Source organism: Vipera berus (genome assembly GCF_964194415.1).
Source record: "Vipera berus genome assembly, chromosome: 1".
NCBI lineage: Eukaryota > Metazoa > Chordata > Lepidosauria > Squamata > Viperidae > Vipera > Vipera berus.
The window spans coordinates 62,197,235-62,209,588 of record NC_138202.1 but is presented as its reverse complement, the minus strand read 5'-3'; the positions used below and the strand labels follow the sequence as shown (position 1 = coordinate 62,209,588).

At 35.5% G+C, this 12,354-nt stretch overlaps 1 protein-coding gene across 3 annotated transcripts; it reads left to right on the top strand.

Annotated features, from left to right (window-relative positions):
• Nucleotides 1–330: 330 nt before the first annotated feature.
• ACTC1 (actin alpha cardiac muscle 1) lies at nucleotides 331–11,317 on the top strand (the record flags this gene model as incomplete). Of its 3 annotated transcripts, none has more annotated exons than XM_081312489.1 (6): nucleotides 331–459; nucleotides 3,086–3,281; nucleotides 6,305–6,466; nucleotides 7,786–7,977; nucleotides 10,463–10,644; nucleotides 11,174–11,317. In XM_081312489.1, the coding sequence occupies 6 exons, from the start codon at nucleotides 331–333 to the stop codon at nucleotides 11,315–11,317; spliced, it is 1,005 nt and encodes a 334-aa protein (XP_081168615.1). The 3 variants fall into 3 exon arrangements, with proteins under 3 accessions (XP_081168615.1, XP_081168614.1, XP_081168616.1); XM_081312488.1 differs by having other exon boundaries at nucleotides 2,957–3,281; XM_081312490.1 differs by lacking the exons at nucleotides 331–459; nucleotides 7,786–7,977 and having other exon boundaries at nucleotides 2,957–3,281.
• Nucleotides 11,318–12,354: the final 1,037 nt, after the last annotated feature.

Below are 12,354 nucleotides of genomic sequence, written 5' to 3'. Positions count from 1 at the left end.
TACATAGAATGAAGGCTACTGCTAAGCTTGTAAGCCGCCCTGAGTCTTCGGAGAAGGGCGGGATATAAAAGGAATTAAAATAAATAAAATTAAAAAAAAACATCTATCTGAATGTCTTTCTGCCGAAGCAACTTGTACGTTTACTGCTGGTCCGGGCTTAGAGGAAAGGGTTTCTAGAGAGATTGTTGGCGTGGGGTGGGGGGTGGGGGTGGGGGCTTACCCAACATTGGGGAGTCTGGCCGGTAGGCGGAGCCCCCTTCCACCTTGCCGCCAGCGATGATGAAACTTCGCTCGATTTTGTATTTTGCAGCTCCCGCTTTCCTTTCCAAGATGTGTGACGACGAAGAGACCACCGCGCTGGTGTGCGACAATGGCTCAGGTTTGGTGAAAGCGGGCTTCGCAGGAGATGATGCCCCCCGAGCCGTCTTCCCTTCCATTGTAGGCCGACCTAGGCACCAGGTAACGCTCTCTGGGCGCTTCCAAGGAACAGCAAGAGGGGAATAGATGTTTTAAAGACTGTGGTTCAAGTGTATGGTCCAAGCACCATACAATGCACAGTTCTTCCTCCTTCCCCCAACCCAGCATCCATTCCCACTTTGCTTCTTTAAATCATACCTGGCTCCTGTAAATATTTTGATTTCTCAGCCCAACAGAGATTTCATTGTGTCCTCAATTTCTTTCAATTAATATCTTGTCTGTCTATCTACTATTCTTAATTTTTATTATTTTATTACAGTTAATTTATTAAGAATATTGATTACACTAGTTAAATCCACTACAAACTAAAAGCAATAAGGAAATAGAATAAAAATGCAAAGAAAAATAAGATGAAAGAAAAATAAGAACATAATAAAGAGAAAAATATCTAAAGAAGTTACTTTTAGCCTTCAAGAAGTATAAACAAATTTAGTAACTCTTCACAGTCTCTAAAGTTACATGTATCTGTTTATCCCATATCCCATCTCTGCTCTATAAATAAACCAATAAAGGATAATCTTTTTGGTCCTTGTGTCATAGAAAGTCCATAAAGTGTAGCCAGAAGTAACAACATATCATGTTTTAATATTGATCAAATAAAACAACTTTACATTCCTTTTATTTTTAACAGTCTTAATTGTTAGTTCATCCAAATATTGTTATAGGATTTGATTTTGATTCATTTCTGCTTTGTCCCATTCCACAGAGTTCATGAAGATTTTAGCTCTTCTGTAAATCCAGGAGAGTAAAATTATCCACATTTGTCCCTTTTAAATTTCCCTTTTAAATTTGAAACCTCAGCCAATTTATTTTGTAGAGCCAGTGAAACATCCTTTTCTAAATCATTCTCTTGGCCTCTCAGTTGTAAATCCTCTTGAAATACCATTTCTATTTTGTCAGATAAAACCTGTTGCAATATTTCTTCAATAACATTTTTTGAACATTGTTTATTTATGGAAGCAGAGATCATTACTGACATTATTGATATTGTGACTATTATTTTCTGATTCTATTCTTCAGAAGTCTGATATTTATATTGCACCATCTTGCAATAAGATTATATATATATAGTCTTATTAAAATTATTTATCTAAGTTATGTCTTGTAAAAATAAAGTGGATCTATTTTCCATGAAAAGCTGATTATACTTTATTATTAATTCCAAAATCTTATTGTAGAAATTTCAATTTCCAATTTTATCTGGACCTTTAGTCCATTTAAAACTTTCTAAGAAATTGTTTATTTCAGATTTTTTAAATTCTTTAAGATTTTCTTTCATTCAGAATTGAAGGCAGATTTACAAAGGGTTTTCAAACGTCAATCTGAAGGTCTCTAATAACTTAGCACTACATAACGAGCAATTTCCAAAAGTGATTAGAAAATGAGGTTTGTGACCTTAGTGTCCTTTGAAAGTTTCTGCCATGGTTGCAAACAAGATGACTAATCCCATCATTTCTCAGTGCTCAAGTCCACAGGAAACCACTGTCAAATAGTCTCTTTGGAGCACACATGGGCAATCTCCTATTCTCTCCTTTCTCTTTTTCAATCTGTTGCATCTCTCCTCCCTTGTTTCATAGCACTTTTGCTGCATTTCTCTTCCCATCTTTTCTCAAAATCATAAACATGTGAACTTCCTTAAACTCTTTTTAATTTTTATTACTACAATATTGTAATTGGTATTTTTCTTTTTTCTTGGAGTGTTTAGCTTCAGGCTATTTGGTCATATAAATAGGCGTTAGGATCTCTTGCAATGCTACACGTTCATTTTTGTAGCAGAAATTGCAATGTGCAAATTTAAACCAGGACATTTTTTCCTTATTGAAAATATAATGTAAGAACACACACTAATAACTGCACCTAGCTCACATAAAGGGAAAATCCAAATTGGAGCAATGCCTTTATAAGGGCTAAATAAAAAAAATATCTCAGACTTCAAAGTTAGTGAATACAAATTCAGAATTTAGAAGTGAGTCTGCACTGCTGAGTCCCTAAATCCCACTTGCCAAAATCAATGGGTTAAGTGGGTGGTGTGGAAATATTTCTGAAGATTGCAGACTGAATAAATTACTAGTAAGTGTTGCAGGGATCAGATTTTGAGTGTAAGAAGGAATGCTGACCATCACTGGTTTGGAAGTGCAGAGATCTGCTTTTTGTGTTCGAGAGAGTAAGAAGAAATCTACCAAATTACACCTCATAGTATTACTTTACCCTCACGTTACATACCTTTAATGGCCAACCCAAAGAATGAAACATTTATATGTACATTAGATTCAAGGATCTGCATACAGAAGTCAGTGGTTTCATGCTGTGTATTTACAATTTCCCAACTTCATACCCATAGATTTATTAGAATTCAACAGCTACACTGGTGAGTTATTACTGAAGTGTAAACACACACGGAGGGCGTTTGGTGGAGAAAGATGGTGGTATCAGGTTTCTGAATCCATCGCATTGTTTTTCATGTCCCTTCTGCCTTTAGGGTGTCATGGTTGGTATGGGCCAGAAAGACTCTTATGTGGGTGATGAAGCACAGAGCAAGAGAGGCATTCTGACTTTGAAATATCCCATTGAGCATGGAATAATTACTAATTGGGATGACATGGAAAAAATTTGGCACCATACTTTCTATAATGAACTGCGTGTTGCCCCTGAAGAACATCCCACCCTGCTCACAGAAGCTCCTCTGAATCCCAAAGCCAATCGTGAGAAGATGACCCAAATTATGTTTGAGACCTTCAATGTGCCTGCCATGTATGTGGCAATCCAAGCTGTTCTCTCCCTCTATGCTTCTGGACGTACTACAGGTAAATAATAATAATAATTAATTGTTTTCCTCAGCAGATTCTTCCCTTGAGCACTGACCCAGTAAATACATATTAGAAACAGACGACATGCTGGTCTCCCTTCTCTTTCTTTTTTCAAACTACAATTACAAATCTTTTAGTATTGGCCATTTTGGGTGGAGGTGATAAATTGAATTCAAAAGCCACTGAAAGGCATCAGGTTGCCTAATATAGGTGTAGTCCTTGATTTACAACATTTTGTTTAGTGACCATTTGAAGTTACAGTGGCACTGAAAAAAGTGACTTATGACCTTTTTCACACTTATAACTGCATCCCCTTAGTCGTGTGATCAAAATTCAGATGCTTGGCAACTGACTCATATTTATGACCGTTGCGATGTCCAAGGGTCATGCGATCATCTTTTGTGACCTTCTGACAAGCATTGTCAATGGTGAAGCCAGAGTTACGTAACAATCATGTTACTAACTTTAAAAAAAGGGATTTCCTTAACAGCTATGGCAAGAAAGATTGTAAAATGAGGCAAAACTCATTTAAATGTCTCACCTAGCAACATAAATTTTGGGCTCAATTGTAGCCCTTAAGTAGCACTGTCTCTGAGTTACAAAACCAGTTCATTTCATTATGATGGAGCTTTCCCTAATGGACAGAATTTCAATTCATTTCATGAAGGAAACCATATTTCTTCATTTAGTGGGTGGATTAGAAAAATGCCTGTGGGGGGTCAGCGTTGCAGATGACACTTGTATAATGCAGAATTAAATTCAAAACAAAAATGTAAAACCTCAGATTTCAGCATTCTTGCAGCTGATTATGAATGGTGGTAGTATTTAATTTTTTAAAAATAGTACCAACCAATGAAATGACACAACTCTTGGAAGTTTAATTGCCTCAAATAATTAGCATTTCTTCATTTCCTGCAAATTCCCTTGGACATTATAATGATTACAGTGACTTAATATCATATTGATTTAGAGAGAATGCCCCCATCCTTCACTTTTGAGAAACTGATGTCTGAATACTACAACAGTGGCAGCTCAAATATATTCATATTTAAAAATTATCTTAAGAGGAGAGGCATAATCCTTTAATGAACACTGCTTGCTTACCATTGAGAACAGCATTAAGTAGAAATTGTAATTTACACATGAAAGGAATGGCAATGTGGTCCACTTCACTGAACCAGAAGTGCAGTTATGCTATGTATAACATGGGCAATTATTGCACATAGCAGGCATTTTCATATAAAGCTATAATAGATACAAGCCCACTTCTATGCTACTTTTCTACAGTTTTGAAAAATAGTATTTCCTATTTCTGTGCTCAGCATCTAAAATAAAGAATATCACACCCTTATCCCTCCTCATCTTGAAAAGATGGAAAAACCACTGGTTTACCATATTTCAAACACCCATATTAATTACTCTCCTTCGTATATTAAGGTAGCAGCATCTGAAGTAGTTATTGATCCTATATGATCTCACGTTATTTGGATCTCATAGCAGCTCTTCCCGCCTAGGTTTGTCGTAGATGTGTGAATTCAGAATTCTCACCAAAAAGCTACGGTGGCTGGAGAATTCTGAAAACTTAAGTGCTCTCAACTTTAAATCAGGTTAAGGAAGGGTGCCTTATAACAGGGTTCCCCAACCCCCGGTCTGTGGACTGGTACCGAGCCGCGGCATGCCAGCAACCGGGCCGCACAAACAAGGAAAGCCCCATCCATGGGATACAGGCAGCACACAAAACCACACACTCTCCAGTCCATGGAAAAACCTGTCTCCACATAACTGGTCCCTGGTGCCCAAAAGGTTGGGGACTTCTGCCTTATAACATATTGGAGACTGCCAATATGTTGGGCCAATTAGTGCTAGGAATCTCTTTGAAAATTTTATAGTCGAACCATTGTTGAGCTCAGTCAAAAGGCAAAGTTTCCCTCAAACTGAGCTTAGCTTTGGATGGATATGGACAATTTGTGTTCTTGGTAACAATAGCATGGACATTATTTGCTATTGCTTCATTTCTGATGATGATGATGATGATTTTACTTCCCAGCATAGTCTATAATGTTAGAACTTTATGGTGCTCTCCCAGCTATGCACTAACCAGTCTGATCCTGCTTAGCTTTAAGGGATAAACCAAATTTAACAGATGCTGCCAATAAATGTACTCAAGTGACCTTGATGATCTCCTGTGACTGCCATCGTCCCATCTTCTTACCATATATGTTAGTTAAATAGTCTAATAGATTTAGCTGAGATCAAAGTGAATGCCCTAGTACAGGGGTAGGCAAACTTGGCTCTTTTATGACTCGTGGACTTCAGCTCCCAGAATTCCTGAGCCAGCTGTGCTCAGGAATTCTGGGAGTTGAAGTCCACGAGTCATAAAAGAGCCAAGGTTGCCTACCCCTGCCCTAGTAGGAGGGATTCAGGCAGTTGGTTCCACTTTTGTGATACTAGACATTAAGATAAAAAAGGATGATGTGGTGAGACCATGAAAAAAGTACCACTGCTGAATATATCTCAAGGACCTGTGTGCATAAAACATGGGAACTTAAGAAGAATTGTCATCTATAATAGACAAATTTAAGAGTGTATCCCCGTATTAGAAATAACTAGTTCAGATTCAGCTGAATGACATGAACACAGTGTTCTGCTAAGTTCTTTGTTTATTAAAATGCAACATCATCAAACTACTATGGGATGACATAAAAATGAAAGGAAGACTATAATCCATTGAAGCCATTTTAATTCAAAATTGGTTCAAGGAAGAATTAAGGTCTACAGCTGGCTGAAGTTAAGAAAATATTCCCTTTGGCATTTCAACTTGTAAGACACTGAGAATTACTGAGGAAGGTTATGTTTCATGCTCATCTGTCACATCAGACTTTAATTGCACATTCTCATTGCGTATTGATTTTTTTTTAAACTGTTCACCTAACCTGCATCTGGAGAGGTTGCATGACATGTGCAAGAACATTTTTTAAAAATGCTGATATTATAACAACTTGGGCATTTCTGTTTTACAGGTATTGTCCTTGATTCAGGGGATGGAGTCACGCACAATGTCCCTATCTATGAAGGTTATGCTCTTCCACATGCTATTATGCGTCTGGATTTGGCTGGCAGGGACCTGACTGACTACCTCATGAAGATTCTGACAGAACGTGGCTATTCCTTTGTAACAACAGGTAATTACAGTTCAAATGTACTTTGACTAATGTTTTTGCATCTGAAAAAGGAATTCAAAAAGTTACTGTTAATATATATTTATATAGTTGAGTATACACATAGGCTCAGCAGTAGAATTTTCAGTGTCGTATCAAATTAAAAAGTTGTGTGGGATCTAGATTCAGTCATATTTAAAGCATAACTGTTGAAACTAAAGGGGTTTTAGTTCAACATGACTGATTCTAGCCTCATTTTTAAAAAAATATTTTTATTGGATATTTTACACGAGTAGAAATTCTCTCTTAAGTTATACCACAGTCTGAGTTTTAATCCTTTTAACCACATTTTCCCCATTTATTTATCTCTATATTATAACCAAAATTCTTAAGTCTTCTGATATTTCAATCTTTAACTTCTACTTCTTCCATTTCAAACTCAACAAAAGTTTATACATTTTAGTAATCTCAAATTCTTTATTTTTACACAATTCATTTTCAAATTCTGTCTTACATTGTTCAATTCCAGTTACCCTCCTATCTATATTAAATATTTTTATTAATGCATATGAAAACATTAAAAATAAATTCTTCTGCAGTCCATTGTTTTCTTTTAACTTTTCTGTTTTCCTACATTTACCATTTGTCTCTGTCTGCTGTTTCTTTTTTTTATAAAAGAAACCATTAAAGATATTTTAGGGCACAGCCTAATTTTATAACTATTGCATATTCTTATTAAGGCACTTCTAACATTATGGTTTTTAAAATCTATGTAAAGTTTAATGTTATCCTACCATACACTATTGGTTCTAATCTCATTGATTTAATTGTATCTATTTTAATTAAATATAGTCTAACATATAACTTACAACACAAATATATTTTTGTGTGTGTCCATACAAATACGATCCTGCTTGATTTTTTTTTAAAAAAAACTCCCTTTACATTCTTTATTGGCGCATTTCATTATTTGATGCTTAACAATGCCCCATAAGATTAATCATTAAATTAAGTCATATCAATAAATACTTGGAATTATTTAAATGTTTTCTATAACTGGAGCCACCACACTGTACTTTTCTCCTCTTAAATTCTGTTCCTATACTTTCTATTTGCTTCTGCATAATCTCTATTTGTCCATAATTTTTCCCCCTCATCATCAGTTATGGTGAAACCCCTGTATCTGATCCAACTTCTAAGCATCTTGGGGGGGGGAAATTACCCTGAGGACATATTGAAAGAGTAATGATCAAAATGAACTATGGGGAGAGGATTTTTAACTTCACTTTTGCTTGCCTTTGTCTTTTCCTTCTTTCTAAGCATTTTTGGTTTTGTCTTTACAGCTGAACGTGAAATTGTCCGTGACATTAAGGAGAAATTATGCTATGTTGCTCTGGACTTTGAGAATGAAATGGCTACAGCAGCCTCCTCTTCTTCGCTAGAGAAAAGTTATGAGTTGCCTGATGGACAAGTCATCACAATTGGGAATGAGCGTTTCCGCTGTCCGGAAACCCTCTTCCAGCCATCATTTATTGGTAAGGAATTCTTTTACATGGAAGTTTTAGCTTGAAGTTACTTTGGTCTTGGCTGGCTGGCTGACCATATGAAATTATTATTGGCTGCCATACTGCAATAAATCAGAAATTAAATTAAATTGAAACAAATACAACTCATAGAAGTACTCCACATGTATTTAAACCACTTTCTCCTACAGCAACATTAAGAAATAATTTGAAATAACTTTTGGAGGAACTATGGGTGTTGGACTCAACACACTGGGAAGAACCACAAGTGGCTTTGCAGCCTCGGGCTATACATTTGTATACAAAAGGATGAGAAAGTAAAAGATAATCTTTCTAAGAAAAGAAGTCCATGAGTTAGTGTACAGCTGATTAGGAATCTTGTCTTGTGTACCTATATTATACACACTATACCTATATAGGTATAGTGTGTATAATATAATATACCTATATTGTGTACCTATATTATACACACTATTGGAGGAATGTTTGAGTACTGTTGTTGACTACAATTACCGGTAATTCAGGGCAATTCCCTGATTCCAGGACTCACTGCATCTCTGTACCTGCAATAGAGACATCTGTCCTGGACACAGGTGGCATCATTTTATCACTGTAATATTTTAAAACTACCTTGCAAATGTGATTGACATTTCTAATTTTTAAAACAAAGAAACATAAACCAATATACGGTAACAGTGAAACTGGCTACCAGCAGCTGTTGCTGGAGAGCTCCCATTCCATGTAGCCAAACAATTTTTAAAAATCCTGCATTCAGTTACTATTTTTGGAATGCATTTGCCTCCTGTGTGGAATTATTGCAGCAATGCCAATAAATAAGTTTGTCAGAAGCATAGCAACTCTCATTTTGATCTTAATTACTTACACTGAAATTACTCATTCAACGATTTGAGAATTCTCTTCAACAGCAAAAAATTTAAAAAATGTTTAATTCTTGGGCACATCTTCATCTCTGGTTGTCTCTCTACTTCAACATACAATGTGACTATTATCATAAATTAATCCATAAGGCAGGAAGGTCTGCCAAAGGCACAAATTCCTTTCCTTTTGTGGTACAAATGACTTCATGCACGATCATACTGCTTTGGGTATAAAGGAATATATATTTAAAAAGCACAAAATACCTTTGAAATACAGTTTGGTTTAGTAGTTTAACGACTATATTCAAGAGAAGAATTCTAGCCTGGCATAAATGTGCTTAAAGGGCTAAATCTTTTTATCCCTCCACAGTGTTGAATTTAGAATGGCAGTCTTGACTGTGTCAGATCATTATCTTACTAATGTCAAAGTGAAGCTGAATATCCTTTAAAAAAAGATGGGTTTATTAACATGGCATTATGGCTTGGATATGTGTATTTTTTCATTTTTTGTTTATTTTGATTTCAGCGTGGACATCTTGCTTAATTGTAGTACATTTTAGAAGGTCAATTTATATAAAATCAGCTAAAATGGAAAAAAAACTATATTGGAGCAATGCCTAGGACTTGTATCCTGTGATCACTTAATGGCCCTGAGTGTGTTTTTTTTAAAAGCAAGTGTAGATTCATATTCTTTGCAACTGATGATGCATCCAATCTTTCTAATACAAGCCTTATGGATTTAGGAGCAGTTGTTCATCAGCTGTTGCCTTGTTATAGATCTAATTTCAGTTCACTTTAAGATGCCACCTGTCCACTAATACATTGGAATGTAACCCTTGAATTTGTATTTCTGGTGTAGGTTTTTCTTATGCTCACTGCTAAGCTTCTGTTCATAGCTTCATTTTTTTTTTGCCTTCCTAAATACAATCTTGACTTTTGTCCATACAGCAGAGATAGCTGCATCAAATGATGCAATACATGAAATAGAAAAACAGATAGCAAAAATTATCTTGTATAAATTGCTGCAGGAGGAGGGGAAAAACAATAATTGGCTCTATGTTAAAATCTCTGATCTACATTTTTTGTCACAACAAAAGCAAAACAAAATCCTTCCTTCCAAATTTACTTGGACTTAGATCAAGTGTGATTTAGGAAAAAGAGTTAATTCCCAACCTTTTTGGATTCAAAGGTTGCATAATACATTTTGTGGAAGAGTGAGGGCTGCAAAGTAGATGATGCCTTGCAACATATGCAGACAAAGCTGGGTTTTTAAGGGGACTTTGGAAATATTTTTGTCTCTTAATAGTGCCATGCCTTCTTAGGACTTACATGTGCATCCAGCTTTCAAGGGGTAAAAATATGCAGTCACTTTTCTGCAACTGCAAAAAAAGGGGCATCTACAACCACTGAGTCCAGGAATTCCGTATGGCTATATGTGTGTGGCTTGCTCATGTCTAATGTATTAATTCTGCCTTCTATTTTTATAGAAAATTATTTGATAAATGCTTTTTTATTTTTACATTTTTTTGTATAGCCTTCTGCTATTAATAATGCTCAAATGTTGTGATTCCTGTATACTTCATTGGTCAATAGCCTATCAATATTCATTTCTTTCCAAGGTATGGAATCTGCTGGCATTCATGAAACTACCTATAACAGCATAATGAAGTGTGATATTGACATCCGTAAAGATCTGTATGCCAACAATGTACTCTCTGGTGGTACTACCATGTACCCTGGCATTGCTGATCGAATGCAGAAAGAAATCACTGCTTTGGCTCCCAGCACAATGAAAATTAAGGTGTGAGAATTTGTTTCATATACCAAACTTCCAAGTCCCTGGAAATTGTGCTCTTGAAGAGATTAATGTAACTTTGTAAGAGTCCTAACTAAAGGTTCAATAAAATCTACAGCCAGTGCTTCTCAAGGGTTAGAACTGTTTTATTGAACAATGCTCTTCTCCACGGCCTTAGAATGGAGAAACTTTCAAGTTTAAAGAATGTATTAATTGGAAAGGAAGATTTTTCTCTTTCCACTTCCTAAAAAAAAGTCCTAACTGTCCATTTTATAATAAACAACAATAACTAACAATGTACCCCCTATATTGCTTTGCAGCTCAAGTAAGCAAGACATACTTTTTCTTCACCAAGATTTTCATAATTCTTCTACCCAAGTCAGAATTCAGATGTAGAAGTTTAGTACAATTTGTGCACTGATGTCTCACTGTTAAGAAGTCATTGTTATTGGAAACAAATTCCACAAAGTTATGTTGCTTAGAAACCCAGATTGATGTAGCTCCTTCTGAAATCTTGTTTATTTTCTCCACTTAGATCATTGCCCCCCCTGAGCGAAAGTACTCTGTCTGGATTGGAGGCTCCATCTTGGCATCTCTTTCAACCTTCCAGCAGATGTGGATCAGCAAACAGGAGTATGATGAGGCTGGTCCATCTATTGTCCATCGCAAGTGTTTCTAAGCATCTTCCCATACCCATTGCCACAAATTACCCACTCAGGATGATGTGCTCCTTGAAGTATTTTTTTTCCAGTAATCCTTGCTGAACTAGGTTCAGTTATAATGTACAGTTTGTTTACACATGCCCGTGCAATTTATTATGCTTCTTTGAATATTTATTGCTTTATAAATAAACAAGATCTGGGATTTGCAACCTAAATATGTTATATAGTCTGATTTTTTTTTTTAAAAAATAAACCTGATGATAGCATATTTTTTAAAAAATAGTAGTATTAATGTAAATAAAATACGTAGACAGGAATGAACATTACTTTTTTGTTAAATCACTAGAATTTAAAAAGGCTGCAAATTCATAAAATCAGTTAAATTAGCAACAAAATTAAGAATGTTCCATGAACACAATCCTTAAAAATCACAGATCTCTATTCCTTTTATACATTGTCTCCTCTCATGCACTGTATTTATTTGTCAAACTTTTAAACCAATTTCAGCTAACCTCTGTTACCGTCCAGTGATAGACTGGAGATTTATATCTTAGTTCTATTGTTGATATTGAAAAGCATCTTTTTGTATTTGCATGTATAACTTCACACACAAGATTTTTTGAAACCAGTCCCATCAAATACATAGATTTATAGGAAAACGGTCTGTTCTATGAGTTTTTGCAAGTTTATATTTGGAGCTATCCAAGAAAACAAAAACCTATCCTTTTCTCAACCTGCCTTGAAGAAGTATTTCGCAAACTAAACGAGGCAAAAGATGGAATAAAAATCAATGGAGCCTATTTAAACCACTTAACATTTGCAGATAATATTGTTCTCTTTTCACAAGACTCAGAAAAGCTACAAAGACACATACAAGAGCTGCACAAAGCGGGACAACCATTTGGCTTGAAAATAAACCTGAAAAAGAGCCAGGTTATGTTTAATAAATTCACCAAAGAAAGAAAAAAATATACCTGGAGAAGAACTAGATATAGTAGACCACTACATATACCTTGGCCAATGGATCTCAAAGGAAGGTGATACAAAAAAGGAA